Raw genomic sequence first — 19,377 nt, 5'->3', positions numbered from 1 at the left:
GGCTCCATCTCCTCCACCCCCTCTTCTCCCTTTCCTTCTTCACCCACCTTCTCCTTGCCCTCTAAAGAAATTGCAAGATCTTTCTCCTCTTCCTCTTCCTTGTTCTTCTCTGGCTCCATCTCCTTCACCCCCTCTTCTCCCTTTCCTTCTTCACCCACCTTCTCCTTGCCCTCTAAAGAAATTGCAAGATCTTTCTCCTCTTCCTCTTCCTTGTTCTTCTCTGGCTCCATCTCCTTCACCCCCTCTTCTCCCTTTCCTTCTTCACCCACCTTCTCCTTGCCCTCTAAAGAAATTGCCAGATCCTCCTCTTCCTCTTCCTTGTTCTTCTCCGGCTCCATCTCCTCCACCCCCTCTTCTCCCTTTCCTTCTTCACCCACCTCCTCTACCTCCTTCAAGTCCTTCTCTTCCACAAACTTCTTTCTCTCCTCCTCCTTCGCCTCCTCATGATTTGCGTTCTCATCCGTTGTGTCCTTAACCTTGTCCTCATCCCTTACCAATTCCTTCATCCCCTCTTCCGTTTCTATATCCTTCGCATATCGAGTGATATCTAGAATAAATTTTAAAAAATATATTTAGAAGAGAATGATGCAACCAATTTCGTAGAATAACAATATCCGCATTCATTAATAATGATGAGAATGATCAGAGTCAAAAAAGATAATAAAAAAGAGATAACTTTGTAACTATTATGCAGATCATGATGCGTGCGCACCAAGCGTACCGCATCTTTATTTCGTCACAATATACCATAGAGATAGCTCAATGCAATAAACGCATTTTTATTTCGTCACAATGAACACATTTTGTCTTGATATAACTAAGTAGAATAGACTGATCGGTACGGAAGCCCATTAGTGCCACCATACGAAATAAATTTAAGAGGAATTATCTGGCGGCCGCCAGTTAATTATCTGGCGGCCGCTCAAAATCAAAAATTCAAAATCAAAAATTGCTTTTACGAAGAGCCGGGATGGAAGGGTGTCATCGGTTGAGGGAGGGAGGGGGGGGGGGGTTCGAGATCAGAAATAATAACAATTGAGAGGGCTTTGTGAGGGTACCTACAAGGATGTATGAATTTCGCTACAAAAAATAAAAATAAACGTTAGGATCCCAATTTCAACCATAATACTTGCTCCCTATCAGCTATATTATAAACTGTGTTACCTCCTATTGGTCCGATGATATAGTCCTTCTGTGGGGAATCACATAATTCAATCTTTTTATTCTATTTTTAATTCAAAAGTTGTGTGGCGACCAAGTAGATTGCATTTCATTTAAAAAATAAGATTACTTGGCAAAATTGAAAATTCTTAATAATAATGTAAGTGATGTTTTATGCTAATTAAATCATATCAGGCCTTTTATTAATTTTGTTCGTGGGGGGGGGGGGGGGGGGGGGCGAGGGAGCTGATATGGTCAGATCTGCTATTAGCCTAGGGGTGATGTATACCAAAGTTGTCCCTCCCGGGGGCAGGGGGGGGGGCATAGCGCGCCACCACTTTTTCAAGTATCCCAAAATTGATTGCCCTTTTCAAATCTGAGAGGTGCCCCTTTAACTTTGACACACCCCTTTTTAACTCGGATAAGTGCACCTTATGTTTTTACAATGTGTTCCTATGCACCCCTGGTAAATGACCCTTTTCATCACGAGAAGTTACTCCTTTTCACTTCGAGAAAATGCACTTCTTTTGAACGTTTTGATCTTCTAAACTATAGATTCGTGCGATTGGTTAATCTCCCAACAGATAAATACCATACACAGTTCTCTTCAAGCAGTATGTTTAATTTGTCAATCACCTTGTAAAATTTAGGCCCTGTTTTTCTTCTCAAATATTTTAGTGATTGCGGACGGGCGAAGCAGGTGCTGAATAGAACATTTGGGCTTCAAACACACAACCATGCACGAGTGACACCAGGAAGCGGAAACACTATTAATGATTTAATACTGAAACACAGTTGTCAAAATAATTATGTTTAATTCTTCATCATTTTTAAACAATTATTTACTACAACATGTATTAGTATTTTGTGTTGTTTTAGATAGCTTTGTAAAGCGCAAAAATCCTTAGAAATAAACTACTAAGGAAAGGTATAATGCAATGATGCAATTTTACCCATGTTGTAGTAGTATAGTAGTATATATCCCGTCTCTTCTGTCTTGCACACCCCTTCCGCTGCTATCGCAAGTTAAAAAAAGGTCCCAATGTCCGCATAGTAACTAAGCGAGGTATGTGTCCATTAACAACATGATGTTAAACATTAGCACTTAAAAACATCTCAATCTAACGGAGGACGATGTGAAGAAAAATGTAATGGTGCAGATAAATACAGAAGTAAATCAGCAGCATTCTAAGTCATGAAGCAATCATGCATTTATAATTTAACTAAGGCTTGGCCAGGGCAAATAAAGTTGACTACAACCTGTCAGCCTGTTTGGAACCTGTTTGGAATGAACGATTTTTGGGGGAGGGGTCGTCCTTTATCAATTTCTGTTAACACTTGGGGATGGGTCTGTGAGTATGATTTATATTTTGTTTTGTTTTGTGAATATATATAGCTGGAATTTATGCAATACGAAAGCCTTTACAGTGATCATTTTGTCATTATGCATTAAACATTGGGGAATAACATCCTCCCACCCCCGGAATGACAGTTTCATGCATGCCGACTTTATATTTTATTGGTACAAGTACTCCTAAATGATTTGATTTGATTTGATTTATTTATTTCTGTTAGATTATCTTTTTCTATTGCATTTTTACAAATATATAACAAACAAACCATTGCAAATGTTACACATTTCAAAAGAATATAATGTCGAATAAAGTAAGGCTGGCTGCCCTAACTAATCGAAAACATCAAACAGGAGGGTTGACATTTAAGTAAACAAAGCTTGTCTGAGCATGACTACCCTCAATGGATACATAATAATACGACTATGGAGGAACATATATTGGGAAAAGGGGAAAAGAGAGCGAGAGAGAGAGAGAGAGAGAGAGAGAGGGAAAAAAGGAAAGAGGGGTGTACATCAAGATTCACAGATGTATGTGGTGCAATATGTAGTGGGATTTCAATTCGATATAATCTCATTCTCATTATTTATGCCCTATAAACTATTTCCTAATCATGTATTTCGTGGAAGTGTCTTGATTTTGGAAGTCAAGTCTAAAGTTGCACTTCATTGACCTCATGTGTTCCCTCAAAGTATCAGTCCATGTTTGGGGCAATATGTCTCCTATGCCCCTATGGCTCCCCCTTCGGTTACCTGTATGTACCGATTGGAAATCCCCAACTAATTTTCATTCTGTAAACAAACTATATTCAAGTATCAATGACGTCATAGCGATGGTGCAAGCTGGCCGAGAAGGAAGGAATACGAAATTGACAATGTCGATGTTTTAACGTTTTGAGATACATTCTGATTACAATTACAATCGGAATTCATTCGTTTCTAAATAAATATTATCTTAGGTAATGTATTATATGATTTTACTACAGTTTAAAAAACGTTTTCAGTGTGTTTTTGACGTGAAATGAGCGTGTAGTTGGTCCGTGCAAAAGACCATTAGTGAGCACCTAGTCCCATGTATGGAAAATTGTGTTCCTTATTTAGTACTGTCGTTTGTGTTTTAGAAATAGTTTTTCTTGTGAAAATATATGTCTTCATGAAACTAGATCAGTATTAAAAGGTAAAAAATAACTTTGCTATTTAGTGGTGAAGGAAACCACTCGTTCGTTTACATGCATGCACTTATGACTGAAGAGGGACCATTTATTTTTAGCATTTCGGTAGCCGATTACTTTGGTCAAGTTGCCTTGGAGATTTTAGCGCTTCCCAGCTTTGATGATAGATTTCCGACTAAATATTTTCAAAGAATTGTTTTTTCTCTATCTTTAGTGAGTTGAATTTGATTGTAGTTTACTGCTATTTAGATGTCATTATAATGGTAGTCACTAGTGCTAATTTTGAGTGAATTTTGGTGAGATTTGTACAGTGGTGTTTTGAGAGTTTTCGGAAACGATAAAGAGTGTCCTAATGTGACGCTTTCCAGGAACTGAGGCACTTAAGTAAAATTAACTTTTTCAAAGATGCAAATGATGATAATGAGAATGGCTCGAATTTGCTTCTTGTATAGCACCGTTGTCCTCTCCTGGGCGCACATGGGGCTTGCTTGAGAATGTCTCACAAATTCTACATTCTTTATAGGTTGTCAAATTGAGATACAGGTAGTTTATTTTTAACTTTCTATGTTAGCATTATTATTCTTGGGATGATGTTGTAGAAATGAATAGGTAAGTCTTTACAAAAAAATTGATACCCAAGTCTTACAATCATTTACTTTCTTGCCAACCAGTCCATGTTTGTTGCCTTAGGACCTTGAAAAACTGCTCATTGGCTATTCCATGCCATGTCTGTGTCCCGTACATTTCATATACATCTAGGTCTACGTCATAAAAAAGGGAAGAATCTTTGGCGCTAGTGTAGTTTCATATCCATTTTTTTAAGCAGTTTTTTTACCAGTTTAATATCGATTCTTAGCAAAGGAATTTTAGCCCAATTTTTTACTAATTTTAATCATAATCATATATTGCATTTACCACCTGAATTTGGATCACATCCGACATCGGGAAGCCTCCGTTTAGGGCTTCGATGTCGACGTCGTCGCTCAGTACCGTCTCCCCGCTATAGCTTTGCAACTCAAACTGAAGCTATCAGTCTAAAATCATGCTAACTTCGCGTATGCTTTATGGTATTACGCACATGCACGATACCATAAATTATACGAGAAGCTTGCATAATTTTAGACTGATAGCTTCAGTTTGAGTTGCAAAGCTATAGCGCGGAGACGGTACTGAGCGACGACGTCGACATCGAAGCCCTAAACGGAGGCTTCCCGATGTCGGATGTGATCCAAATTCAGGTGGTAAATGCAATATATGATTATGATTAAAATTAGGAAAAAATTGGGCTAAAATTCCTTTGCTAAGAATGGATATGAAACTGCTAAAAAAAATGGATACGAAACTACAGTAGCGCCGAATCTTTTGGGTACCGGTATATAATGATACTTTCTCATATTACTACCATTAGTGTTTATTGATAGTCATATCAAGAGAGTTCTCACTCATAGATGATGTATGTGAACAAATGTCATAAATCATATGGACACATTGCACAGAATATTTTAATTTTCTTTTTATTCGGTTAAAACGTCTCATACATGATACAAATTAAAATGAAACACATGTATTTAAAATATATCTTCATAATACAAAATGATGATAAGTAGAAACCAAGATTATGGATAAAAAAACCCAAAGAAATAAGACATTGCACTGAATTGCCATAATGTGAATCCTTGGCTAAGGGAATGCATTTCTGAGACTTTCTCTGTTTGTTTTTTTGCCACAGGGGTTTATAGTTTAAAGCCACAGAGGATGGCCCGTTCTGCAGCTCAGAACCAGGAGCGCCAAGGCCAGCGCTCTGCTCAACAAGGGGGTCAATCCAAGCCCAGCAAGGGACAGCGTCAGGATGCAGCAGAACGGAAGAGGGACGAGCGAGCCATCAGGAATGCTTACAGGAAGACGAAAAAGGACGAATCGTACCTTGCAGACGATCAGAACTTTGCAAGCTTTGCCACCCAGCTGCAGAGTATGGGTCTTCAATTGAGAGATATTCCTGGCGATGGGTGAGTTTCAATGTCCATCAAAGTCTGGGTGAATCGTGTCCTTTCACATCTTCAAAATAAACAATAGTCCTCCAATATTTTGGTTAATAGTACACTTTCTTATCTTTAAGATGCACTTAGGCAAGTCCAAGAAATTTCCCCAATATGTTTCTAACATCATAAATTCCTGTATACTTGATGATTCTATCAAGTTTACAGCCCTGCAAGATCTTGAAGATCAACTAACAAGAAAAGTGACACCTGTGATGTTGATTTTTGTCTCGCCTGCGTAGCAAAAAGCGAGACATAGGCGCCGCTTTTCCGGCGACGGCGTCAACATCAAAAACTTAACCTAAGGTTAAGTTTTTGAATTTTTGGTATAATTTTTAAAGTATAAGTTCTTAGTCAATTAAACTTTGACTATAGGGTAATCAAGTATCCCCAATCATGTGAGTAGAATTTCAGATCACAAAGTCAAGGTCAAAGGTCATTTCAGGTCAACAGACTTGGACTATGTTGTAGCATCATCATCGAAAACTTAACCCAAGGTTAAGTTTTTGAATTTTTGATATAATTTTGAAAGTATAAGTTCTTAGTCAATGAAACTTGGACTATAGGGTTATCAAGTCTCCCCAATCATGTTAGTAGAATTTCAGGTCACTAAGTTAAGGTCAAAGGCCATTTAAGGTCAACAAACTTAGACTTTGTTGTGGCATCAACATTAAGATTTTCAAAATGCTTCTTCTTTGTTATTTTTCAACCGATTTTGATTCTGATTGTTTCATATGATAGGGCTAGGAGGGAATTTAAAATTTCTTCACAGAATCTTGAAATTCATTATCTATGCTAATTTATGCAAATTTATTCGAAATCACAAAAAAGGCTTCTTCTCCTTCATTTCTCGACCGATTTTGATTTGGTTTGCTTTATATATCGTAGAGCTAACTTTGGTACACTAAACTTCTACACAGAATTTTGAAATTGTTCTCCATTAATTAATTATGGTAATTTATGCAAATTTATTCCAAAAATAACAAAAATTGCTTCTTTTCCCTCATTTCTTGACCGATTTTGCCTTATCTGGTAGAGCTAAATTTGGAACAATAAACTTCTACACAGAATTGTGAGATTTTGCTCCATTGATTATTTATGGTACTTTATGCAAATGAAATGAAATTATATCACTTCCAGGGCATCAAATTTCTATTTTTTGACCAGTTCAAAAGTGTACCACATAAAATTTACGATATTTGTTGTTGTGAGATGCGGATGAGCGCTACGTCATTGACGTTCTGGTTTATCATATTGAATTGCGTTATGCAGGCGAGACCGCCGAGAGCGTTTCCCTTGTTGTTTATTTTTCATGATTCTTGTTAGATGTATTGAATGTGGGAGCTAAAAATGACAAAAATTTCAAGTACTTTCCTATAAAGAATTGATGAGTCATACATAACTGTTTTTGATTGATTATTTGACTAAGCTCTAGGAATGATGTTCTTTAATAGAGTGAGTCGTATAAAAACACTAATTGGCATTGTAAGAAGTGGTCTAATGATTGCTCATGGCTAATGATTGCTAGAGCTCCTGTGAATAATGTGCTGACTGGGCTAGTCTCTTGAATCGTTAGTGAGCTGAGGATTGAAATGGGTGATATAAATATTGCAAAATTGTTTACTTCACTTGCATTAAAGAGAGTAGTTGCTGAGCTAGCGCTACGAGCGTTCCTGGATGGTGTGTGTGCTCTATAAGTTTACACTATTATTGTTATTATTATCCTTTTCAGAAACTGTTTGTTCCGAGCTCTTGGGGACCAGTTGGAAGGCCACGGTCGCAACCACATGGCTCACCGGTTGGACGTTGTACAGTATATGAGAGATCACAAAGACAACTTTGAACCCTTTATGGAAGACGACGTACCATTTGAGAGACATTGTGAGTACTTACAAACATGTACATGTACTGTATATAAGATTTCAGACTCAAGATTCAAGTTTTATTGTCCATATATATTACATTCTTTGTACCCAGTTACCCACATCCAATGTCAAACCTGGCCAGGCATGGTACATATGCAAGGAACTGAGGTGCAATAACCTTGTATTGGCACTGTTATCTCCTGGAAATCTGGGTTTGCACAATATTCTATTTTCGGCTACCGGTATTAGTTTATTGAAACATGTGTTCTTAAAGGTATAAACCAGTTTTGGAAACGCCCCTCCTCTCAAAAAATGAAATGGAAGCTCTTATTGCCAATCATGTGAAAGAACATGTTTTGACTAATACGTGATGATACAATTTTGCAGTGAAACCGCGCTGGGAAACCGCCTACTTATTGATATATTTGGTAAATTATTATATCTCTCCGGACTGGATAGATATCGCGTAGTCCCATAAAATCTTTCTGTGTACAGTGCTTGTAACTTTACCAAAACTGGGCCAAATTTCTTATCATTTTGAGGATTCCAGAACCTTGCAGTACACACCAATACTTATATGCTAGAAGATCAACGTTTCCTGATCGATTCCACAACGTTTCTTTCACAATGCAATCGCATGACCAGAACTTGTCTGTACCTTTAAGAGTAATGACTCGGCCTGATACATGTACTGTAGCTTATGATCAATCTTTCATACTTTGTTCCCTTGTCCAGTGGTCAACCTGGCTAAGCCTGGTACCTATGCAGGAAATGACAGTATCGTGGCCTTTGCTCGCCTCCTGAAGGTCAATGTGGTCATTCATCAATTGAATCTTCCAGTATGGAGGGTAAGTAACCTGTTATAATGATAGTATTCCATTCTTATCGTACATATCACATCATGATATCGAGGGTTCAGTGACACAAAGACATAACTCCATATTTTGCCAAAATGAGTATTTGATATCAAAATGTTCAGAAGAATGTGGGCTTTCCAGGAAACACAAAGACTGAACTCCACCCAACACCCCATTGAAGTCAATGGCTAGTGAAACATAGACTTATTAATTAAACTCCAGTCCAAGTGCTCAGTGACACATGAACTACTTTTTCTCAAAATGGCCAAAATGGAGTTACGTCTTTGTGTCGCTGACCCCTCGATATATAGTTCGACTGTGGACAAAAAACAATTATCACTTTTTTGTTCTTATTTGTACATCTCACTATCATAAATGTATGTAGCTTTATTCTTGAATTAGTTTGCAAAAACTTATCACAAGCTTCAAGTTCATTAAAGGGAAAGTCCACCCCCAAAATAAGTTTGTTTCGATAGAGGCAGAATAATAAGAAAATCAGGTGAGTGAAAGTTTGAGCAAATTCTGAATGAAAATAAGAAAGTTATGAATTATTGAAGTTGTGATCAATCAAATACAAATTGGCAACTCTGTGACTTATTATACGAGCTCTCCTTCATTTGCTTTGTGCATAATATTCCATAAAATCATGTTTTCTTCGTTATTGATGACGGAATATATATTTGTTCCTTGCAGGGGGAGTATAGAAACATATTTGCAATTATTATATTTAGGGTGCATGTATGGTTGAAATTTTTCTTGAGGGAAAATGAAAATTTTTGATTTTTTTTTTAGTACTGAGCAAATGGAAGTTGAGCTCGCATGATACGTCATAGAGTTCAAAAATCCTAACTTCCTTATTTTTAATCGGAATTTGCTCAAACTTTCACTGACTTGTTTCTCTCATTTTTCTACTCCTATTAAAACTAACTTAATTTCAGGGTGGACTTCCCCTTTAAAGACCCTATTCAATGAAAAAACACCTTTATATCAATGTAAAGCTGAATGAACGTAGAATGAAAGTATAAAGGATTACAAATATTTTGATAATGATATATATATATTTTGATATGAGTCAGTACTTGTGAAACCATCATAACCATGAAATATTTTTTCACTATTCTCTCCCCAGATTGTAGGTTCAGATAAACCCTCATGCAAGGAGCTTCATATATCCTACCATAATGGTGACCATTACTCTAGTGTAAGGAAGCTGGGTGATAACTCAGAGAAAGCTACCAACTTCAGGAACGGTGGCGAGGTAAAGTTACATACCAATGATTTTGTCCGGTAGAACCAGCTATCGGAGTGATTTAATGAGGAGCAACGAGGGAACTTCAGACTATTTTCAAAAAACGTAGAGTCAAACTAATGGCTCGTTCACTTAAGGTGCAAGAAATTGCAGCATTATTATTTTTTACCATGTACATTAATGAGAATACGCCCCAGGGAGTGGAGATGGTGCACATTGTAATATATTATTATTGTGTGTGAATGAATCCGATGACCGAGGTACTAATATCTGTTAAGCGCTTAGAGACGGTATTTCGTATTAAGCACTATATTAATCCAAATTAATATTGTATCATTATTTTAAAAGACACAGTGGTTTCACCACCTTTTCTGTGGATGAGCCTTATTACAAAATTTTACAGGTACATGTAACACCAATTATTATTGAGAATTTGATGTTTGTATTGACCCAGTCATGTTATATTTACTAGTAAGTAACCTATTGAATACTCATCCTGATAGCCAGGGATTCTTTGTGTCTCTGTCTCTAGATCGCTTCATCTCCGATGATCCGATATACCTGGCGATAATTTCTCCTTGTTTTATTTCATGGAAAGCATTGGGTTAGGGTTGAGGTTGCAATCAGGCTTAGGTTAAGTTTATATCAGGGTTAGGTAAAGTAATAGGTGAATTTAGTGAATGTAGGAAACTATTGTGGAGCAATCGTTGCCGGAGCGTTGTGCTCTACAAGCCCATTGTGCATTGATGGTTGATTTTTTTTTTTTTACTCGACTTCTAAAAAAGCATGTACATGTACCGGTATATGTTTGTAAGTGAGCAACCAGGGGACCGAAGGCTTTAAGTCCTCTCCAAGGGACTTGGTAATGAGAATTAATGCCTTACCAAAGTTACTATTGTTGCAGGAGCGTTGTGCTCTACAAGCCCATTGTGCATTGACAGTTGATGGTTGATTATTGTTTTAACTGACTTCTATAAAGAAAGCATGTACCGGTACCGGTATATGTTTGTAAGTGAGCAACCAGGGGACCGGCAGCTTTAAGTCCTCTCCAAGGGACTTTGTATTGAGGATTAATGCCTTACCGAAGGGCACAAGCGCATTGACTTGGTTTTGAAACGCTCAGTTATGAGACCACTGCTCTACCACTGAGCCATCACGTAAAGTGTGTCTTTCTCTCTTTTTCTCTCTTTTGGATGACTCCTCCACCATCTGCCTGTCTCTTACAATCTGTCTCTCTTTTCTTTCACAGTCATCTAGTTCAGACATAAAACCCAAGCCTAAGGCCCGGACAAAGTCCAAAGTGAGCGATGAGATCGATCCACCGTACACCAATGGAACAGTAGAAGAAGACGGTCTCATCGATGTAGAATTACATATAATGGTCGAGACAGGCTGTGAGGTAAGTCAGAGAGTGAACTACAAAGTATGTTGGTACTCCTCAGAGTATACTGTGTTTATAAAAAGGGGGGTGTTTCACAAAGACTAAGATCAGTCCTGATAATTACCAGATTTTTTTCCTGATTTTTTTTTCTCCTCGATTTCATCCTGATTTTTCGTTTATTTTCTCCAATTTTTCACCAATTTTCTTACTCAAAAGGGGGCGAATGTTGTTAGGTGCCACTTCCCCCCCCCCCCCCCGAATCCTCTTCTTTTTTTTTACTCAAATGGGGGCGTGGTTGAGGAGGAAACCCCCCCCCCCCCCCTCCTTTTATTTTTAGTGCTCACTATCCCCCCTGTAAGATCGATTTTAAGTTGGACTCAACTATGACATGCTGTTCATGCCACTGTGAGAGACCAATGCCAGTAAATGGTGAAAACAAACAGTGGCATGAACGGCCTGCCATAGTTAAGTCCAACTTAAAGTCGATCTTAGTCTTTGTGAAACACTTATTTGAATCAGCTGGTGAGACTCCAGGGGGCAGTTGTCCTGCAATCATTTAACCCATTGCTAACTGGAACCGGGTGGCCCCTGTATTAAGCCTATGGCAATAAGGGAATTCAGTAATCAATGGGGTAAAGACTGTGTGCAATCATTTCAAGAGAGACAATAAAACATAGAAATTCAGTATGACCTTGTTCATCTTCTGGATAAATTAAAATTATCAAATACTTAACAGGAAAAACGCCTGATAGAGATTTGACAGGAGCTAGAAAATATGGCGGAGAGAAACGAAAGTTGTTGATAGAATGGCCTTCTTAGATGTGATCGCACCACACCACACCTTGCTACCGGTAGTTGCTACACTTCATACAAATTTGACATTGGTATTGTCAGTTTTTCAGGACAAATCCAAGGCATTTTAGTCTTGTATATTACCAAAGATTTTAATATACCCAGAGCATTGGTCCCACCAAATATCGAGGAAAAATCACATACTTTCATGATGGGTAATTATCTTCATTATTCCAGTTGATTTGTAATGTATGAGATAAAAATTATTAGAGCTGCCAATCAATACGATTTTATCGTATTTCGTACAATGTTTAGAAGTAAATACGACAGTACCATTTTTTCCTCAATAAAACATGATTTTCAACAAAAAAATAATAATAATAAAGATTTTCCGAAATATTTGTATGTACTTGTGTATTTTTGTTGGTGGCCATTTTGAATGGCATATTGCCCATCCTCTCTTTTTAAGTATCCTACAAGCATCTCACATCAGCAATTTGGGGATTATCATTGGTTCATTGAACGATCCGAACTCTTGCATATTCAACACAATGTTTGTAAAATGTACTCATGCATAATTCTTCAAAGTGTCGACGAACACAGTCTAACAAAAAGAATGTACTTATCGATCAAAAATAGGATTTTAATTATGAAAATAGAATTTTTTGGGAAAAAGAACAGTGTTTTGGGGGAAAAGAATAGGATTTTTGTTCAGTTGGGGTTGGCAGCTCAGGTTCACACGCTCTTTGTTATTTATCAACTAAGCTCAGAAACTGTTTATGTTTATTGCTTTACAGGATGTGCAATTAATACGAGAGACTTTCATGGACAATGAATGCAACGTGGATGCAACTATAGGAGTGCTACTTCAAGTTACCAATGCTGACTGCGATACATTTTCTCATGGTATGAATGCGCATTTTGTGTTACGATTGTGTATCACATTGCATGATTTTTTTTTATACGGGTAAAAAAGAAACATGTGAATCGTGGAAAACAGCATTTCGTGTGAGATATTGTTGTGAAAATTGCAAAAAGATATAACATGAGTCATGTCTATGAATTATGCTTGGCATGAAACTTTTGTGACACTTAACCTCTTGTGATGTTCGGTCAAAAGTCTCTTGTTTTACGGTTATTGCTCTGCAGTGTATATTGGTATCACAAAGTATCATTGTCCAAGATTGTTTAGTAAGATCCTTCGTCATAAATTGTATTATCTTACATTACATGTCGCTGGAGGAAAGACATGTTTTTTGTTAAAGCATGGGAGAGTGTAGTGTAGAACAAGAAAGAAACAAAGAATAAAGACCAACCGGAACCATATATGTAGAAAGACCACCTATTTGTGTCTCATGAACATTGTCTCTCATTGAAACCTTAGTTTAAAGATAAACTTGAGTTTTGGTAAAAAAAAAAAAATGAATTCTCACAGAATCTAACAAAACTTACACTGAATGTACAAGATTACAAATAAATGTAATTTGCCAAACATTTTTGGTAGAAAATGTATACTGGCTGAGTAATGAGCATAGCAAGATAAGGAATTCACGGCAAGTAGCCCCGACACCATTTGTGTAGTCCCATAAACATCTTTCTGTGTACAGTGCTTGTTACTTTACCAAGACTGGGCAAAATTTATTATGATTTTGATGACTCCAGAACCTTGCAGTACACACCAATACTGACATGCTACATGATCAACGTTTTCTGATCCATTCCACACCTTTTCTTTCACAATGCAATCGCATGACCAGAACTCAACTTTATCTTTAATAAGGACCAGCAAATAAGGGTTGACTGCTTTGTACTTCTGCTTTTCTTGTTTCCTTCAGGTAGTTGTTATCTATAGGTTTGACTTGATGATATTGCTTATCAAGCAATCTGCTTATAATGACAGTCCTTCTTCCGCAAATAATTTTATAATGTTTTATAATGTTTGAGGAAATATAGTATTTATGACAGTTTATCATTTCGTTTTTGAAAATAGCAATTTTTCTATATATATGTATTTGCTTATTTATGATTCATTGTCAGAAAAATACTTATTGTACTTTATATTTTTATTGTTATTGAAAAACTGTATGCTTACATGAATGCAGAAGGAAAATAAAATAACATAAAATCAAATATTCTGCCCACACATCTTAGGGAAGGAAAAAAAAAATCAAACTTTTTCTTATCCTAAAATGTCCACCATTCAGATAATAACTCTATAAAATCAGGAGAGCGATCGCCTCAGGGTGCTGCCGGCATCTGGTCTACAGACGGCTCCGGAACTAGATTATTTGGTGTACCTGAAGACAGTGATAGTAGTAGTAGCAGCAAGACACAGCCAAACAGGACTCCAGGCGGGAAAGCCAAGAATCAGGTAAGATCGCCGGCCAGGAAACCACCTCTGGGCAACCTGGGAGGTGTTTCACAAAGATCTTAAGTTGAACTTATCTCTAAGTTGGACTTAACAATTATGGAAAGCCGTTAGCAGCTTTGAAAATATTTTGTAAAAGTTATTTTAAAAGGCATAGAATGTTGATTCAAGGATGTTCTTGATGTGGAATTTATGAAAAGTCTAAAATACTACTAATTTTTGCTTTTGATTATTTAAGGCTACAAATAGCTCTCCATAATAATTAAGTCCAACTTAGAATTAAGTTCGACTTGAGATCTTTGTGAAACACCTCCCTGCATAACCATTTCAAAAGAGCTCTCATTGTAAAGAGAAATAAATAAGTAGCTTTTCTAAAGATATCAAACGACATGATCCACTAGATGAACATATTTTCCATCCATCTCCAATCTTGATCTTCTTTTTGGCAGGGTTATGCATATATTTATAACCTGGATTTTATGCTAAATTGGGTTGTATAGGCCTGGGCCCCGTCTTACAAATAGTTGCGATTGATCCAATTCAATCGCAAGTCCTCTAATCAATCACAATTTAGCAATATCCTATCTCTTATGTACATAGTTGCGATTGATATAAACTCTTTGTAATACAGGGCCCAGGTCTGTTATATTTTCAGTTTCCATTCTACCAGGTTTCATCATCTCAATACATTTTTTTTCCTTCATATCAATATTGCGCTTCAATGTACTTCAGTGTTCTTTCGTAAATAATGACTTACATGTAAGAGCTCCTTTTACTCCTTGTTATTTGCACAGAGTACCAGGCAGCAGAAAGCCCAGAAGCGGCTCGAGAAGAAACAGAGACAGGCAGAGAGACATCGACAGAGGATACAGGGCGAGAATTGCCATAGCAACACGACAACCAGCAGTGACGAGGAAAGCAGCAGTGTCGTGCTCGTCGGCCAGATGGGAGCGCTCTCAATATGACGACACCAGATGCACTAGTTATGTTACGAAAAATAGACACTTCAGGGATTCAATATAGTATCTGAGTTTTCATTTCATTCTGTCTGTGACGACCGCGCTTTGATGAACATTGCTAGCTTAGAATGATAGTTTGTTATATAATTTTATGAGCGAGTACAAGCAGCTCTTTTGTTTAGATATTCAATGCAAGAGATGAATCAACCGAGGAACTAATTTTGCATTTAGCACACCAGAAGCTAGCTTATGATGATAATTTGTTAGATAATTTTATGAGCGAGTACAAGCAGCTCTTTTGTGTTTGGAGATTCAATGCAACAGATGAATCAACCGAGGAACTAATTTTGCATTTTGCACACCGGAAGCCGCGGGATATCTCCAAAAAGGAGCCGTCAGTTACACAATAGAGGATGTTGCTTCTTGGCAGTGGCTTCAAATATTATTTGATATCATGAGGGAAATAGAAGTTTGAAAACCCTCGAAATGAATGGTTACTTTTCTCTAGCAAGTTTTTTAGGTTCATATCCCTGTATTAAAGAGAATGATAATACAATGTAATAAAATTTTGAATCTCTATCCAATGGGCGATTCAGTGTAATGTTTCCAGTTCGACATATCGTCGGCCGGCTGGCAGAAGGGCGTTAGCGCGCAAGCGACTCAAAAACTACTTTTTTTGAATTATTCGCATTTAAAGATTTGTTTTATACTTAAACTGCTTTCCATCCCGAAAATTGGTTTAAAATTTAAGAGACTAATAGAAATGTTATAGTAGAACATGGCCACAATTTTTTTCTCGGAAATAAGTCTGTTTTATAACAGTTTGAGGCGATAAAGTGCTAACGCCCTTCTGCTTAACGCTTCATTTTTTATCTGAAATTCGAGCTAACGCCCCTCTGCCAGCAAGGCGACGATACGTCCATTGTCCCCATAATTCATCAATAAAGAAAGAATCTCTTGATATTGCAATTGAACATTGCTGCTTTCTGATATCACTACAGTTACACTTTATCAAGAGATTTTTCATTCATGGATGAAATTTCATGTGATGATTTTGAGAGTGATACATATAATAAGGGATAAAGAATATTCTTTAATTTAATTTTTCAACCGTACTCTTACTGAAAAACATCTGAGTAGGACGTCTTGTAAGTTTTGAATTTTTTTTTTTATTTCAACTGTTGTTTGATCCTGTATATCAGTCTTACTACCGGTACTAGAATCACACAAATTGTGGTATCTTATCTACAAAGCATTATCAAATGCCAAGAAAATTAGTCATGTTGTACATGAATTGAAGCAGAAACAGTTGAATTTTTTCTTTTCGTTCCCTTCACGGACAGTCGTATTAAAGCTTTTGTCCAAATAAACATTATACTGTGAGCATTAGTAAGCATTGTGCCCCCAATTACTTTTGTAAAGCAAAGAGTGTTAGAATCCACTAATGATTTAAAGAGAATTCCATTTTAGTTATTTGATTCATTTCAAAGTCTTATATTTATATTTTCCTCCTTTATCTTGCCCTTCTTTTCCTGTGGATACCGATTCTTATTTTTATAAAGTGCGTAGAATTCAAAGGAAATACTACCGTACATGGTCAAGTATAAGCTGGGGCGAATATATGTAAGCATACTTTCTTTAGACCTAGGATACTTTATATTTTTTTGAAGTCTTTTGGATTAGAATTATTTTAGGATGTATGGGATGCCTAGTGACTCCAGCACACAGGCATGGTTTTGAACCTTGGACCTCAGTATTCCTAGACCATAGCTTTAACCACTAAGCCATGACACTTCAGTATGCTGCTGTGAGTTCATAATGATGTATGTTCTTTCTTACCAGATATTATAGGGTACTGTGACACAAAGGTTTGCAATTGATAGATGAATTAACCACATTTGGAATATATTCTGCATACATTACTTGTTGCTATATCTGGCAAGCTCAGGCTGTTACAAACTATGTTTAAAAACTATGCACAAGATTTAAATATGTTAGTGCACTGGCCTAGTGCACAATGACAATGGCCAATCAAGATCATTGTTGCATGTATATTATATGTATTGTCAACAAGGCCGACTATTTACCAATCAGAATCATTATCATAATTTCATATTTATGATTGATCGCAAACCTTTGTGTCATGCCCCCCCCCCCCCCAGATTGTACGGAGACTTCATTTGACTTCAGAGTATAAACATGTGTACTTTCCTTTTTATATCAGTGAATTTTGTTGTTTTTATATCTATATGGCAATGTTTAAGTGAATTATCCTCTATAGTCTGTACTTAAAAAATGCAAACATAATTTGTTTAACTCGTTAGTCGTTACTATCAAATAGCTTGCTAATCTTCTTTAGAAGTGATATCTTTAATGGCTTAAAGGTTGAAATGGAGAAAAAAAATACTGCTGTGTCACATATTTTGCACTTGAAATTGAAATCATGTTGGAAGGTGACGGTATCTTTGCAGAAATGTTACTTTTGTAAATAGTAGAATATTATTGTACATGTCTACTATAAAACTAAATATAAATATATAAAATACTTCAAGGTTTGTGGCATTATTTGTTTTGTATCTTCTATTAATTGTTTCTTTCTATCTGTGTATTTTTAAAAATACATACGGTATAGAGTATATATATATATATATATATACAGTCAAACCTGCTTTTATATAGTGACCACCTGTCTACAAAGACCACATTTTTTGTTTCCCTTGAAAATGGTTTTTCATTGAAACATGTACTAAACGAACCTGTCTACAAAGACCACCTGCCTACAAATACTACTTTTTGTGTTTCCCTTGGGCGGTCGCTATGGACAGGTTTGACTTGATGAAGAAATCCCAAAAGGGACAACGCTAATGCCTAGGTCACATATAAACCGGTCCTACCCTACCCGGAGGCTTGCCGTGGATTTAGAGACCGTATGGGAACCGTCCGATTTTCATTTCTACGGCATGTGTGGTCACATATTCTGCGGTGCCCGGGAGGTGCCTGGAGAAAATTGGTTGAGTGAAATGCGAGGCATCCGTAAGGGTGCCGGCAGGGTGCCGGCCGAGTACCGGCCGAGTGCCGGCGGTAACCTTACGGGCTCCGTCCGATGAGCAGGTGTACCGACGGCTCTTGAGGGGCCCGTGAGGGCGCCGTAGGGTACACGTACGGAACCCTTGAGCACCGCAAGGCGCCCGTAAAGATTTTTCATGAGAATTGACCCCCAAAATCGTGAGGGGCCCGTTTCGGGCACCGTCCGGAGCCCGCACGGGACCCGTAAGGTGCCCTATGGGCACTTTACAGGCTTTCTACGGCTTAATGGTCAGATAAAAACGCCGGGAGAATTGGGAGCAGCCAACTCAGCACCACGGCGCCAGTACGGCTTAAAAAACTGTCCCGGCGCCCGTAGGAACTTTACGGCAGCCGGCCGGACACCGGCCAAAAATTCCCAAAATGTCTGTTTTTACCCGCCGTACGGGCCCCGGAGTGTATATGTGAAAGCCCCATTACCCAGCAAGTTCACTTTTTATGCATTCAGATATCTAAGACCACATCCAAACAAACCACAAACATTCACATCTAAATTTTCATACCTGAACAAAAATCAGACATACAATAATTCTTGTGCCTAGTACATTCTTTTTATTTTGCACTCTATATGCAAACCCAAGATATAGAAACTGAAAACAAGTGGCCAAATTGATTTCTATTCAAATTGTAACAAAATTTAAAAAAACATAAACAAACAAAATTAGACTTTTCCTGGTACTTGTAGCAGGGGTCAGGGGACAAGTCATTAATGCTCGACAGCTCATTAGACACCCACATGTGTGACATTCACCAATAGAAGGAGTGGTTTCATTTTTCTGAAAATACATTGTACGTGTACACTTTTCAAAAGCTTATTACAGTTAAAGGTAATACAAAGTTTTGGTAATATTTCAACAGGATTAGATTATGAAATTTTAAATTTGCATTACCATTGTAAAATCTAGTGTTAGAATAAGCAACTTTGAAAAAATTGGGCTCTATGATTTTGAGAAATTAGAGTATCAAATTTATTGGTGCTCCTGATAAATTTCAAATAATGCCTACGGCCTTACAATAGTAGCTACAGTAATATCAATCTTGAGAGGGAGATATACAACATAAAGAGTTAATTCAAAATTTCATCACTTTAGACTTGATATCA

General features: G+C 37.3%; 1 protein-coding gene across 1 annotated transcript; it reads left to right on the top strand.

Annotated features, from left to right (window-relative positions):
* The first annotated feature begins 3,326 nt into the window (after positions 1 to 3,326).
* LOC752669 (OTU domain-containing protein 3) lies at positions 3,327 to 17,742 on the top strand. Its single transcript, XM_001179833.4, has 9 exons — positions 3,327 to 3,471; positions 5,414 to 5,690; positions 7,453 to 7,601; positions 8,321 to 8,433; positions 9,572 to 9,700; positions 10,941 to 11,090; positions 12,662 to 12,770; positions 14,069 to 14,235; positions 15,027 to 17,742. Exons 2-9 carry the CDS (start codon positions 5,440 to 5,442, stop codon positions 15,195 to 15,197), a joined length of 1,239 nt encoding a protein of 412 aa, XP_001179833.3. The 5' UTR covers positions 3,327 to 3,471; positions 5,414 to 5,439; the 3' UTR covers positions 15,198 to 17,742.
* Positions 17,743 to 19,377: the final 1,635 nt, after the last annotated feature.

This window comes from Strongylocentrotus purpuratus, unplaced genomic scaffold (genome assembly GCF_000002235.5).
Source record: "Strongylocentrotus purpuratus isolate Spur 01 unplaced genomic scaffold, Spur_5.0 spur5_scaffold_16, whole genome shotgun sequence".
Lineage (NCBI taxonomy): Eukaryota > Metazoa > Echinodermata > Echinoidea > Camarodonta > Strongylocentrotidae > Strongylocentrotus > Strongylocentrotus purpuratus.
Note: the sequence above shows the minus strand (reverse complement) of the source record. Positions and strands in the feature narration are given on the sequence as shown.

What these genes read in the sequence shown, in the direction of transcription:
- LOC752669 (XM_001179833.4), top strand. Translation starts at nt 5,440, where the DNA reads ATGGCCCGTTCTGCAGCTCAGAACCAGGAGCGCCAAGGCCAGCGCTCT. An exon ending in CGTACCATTTGAGAGACATT is followed by an intron (nt 7,602 to 8,320) that starts GTGAGTACTTAC and finishes TCCCTTGTCCAG; the next exon opens with TGGTCAACCTGGCTAAGCCT. An exon ending in TGAATCTTCCAGTATGGAGG is followed by an intron (nt 8,434 to 9,571) that starts GTAAGTAACCTG and finishes TTCTCTCCCCAG; the next exon opens with ATTGTAGGTTCAGATAAACC.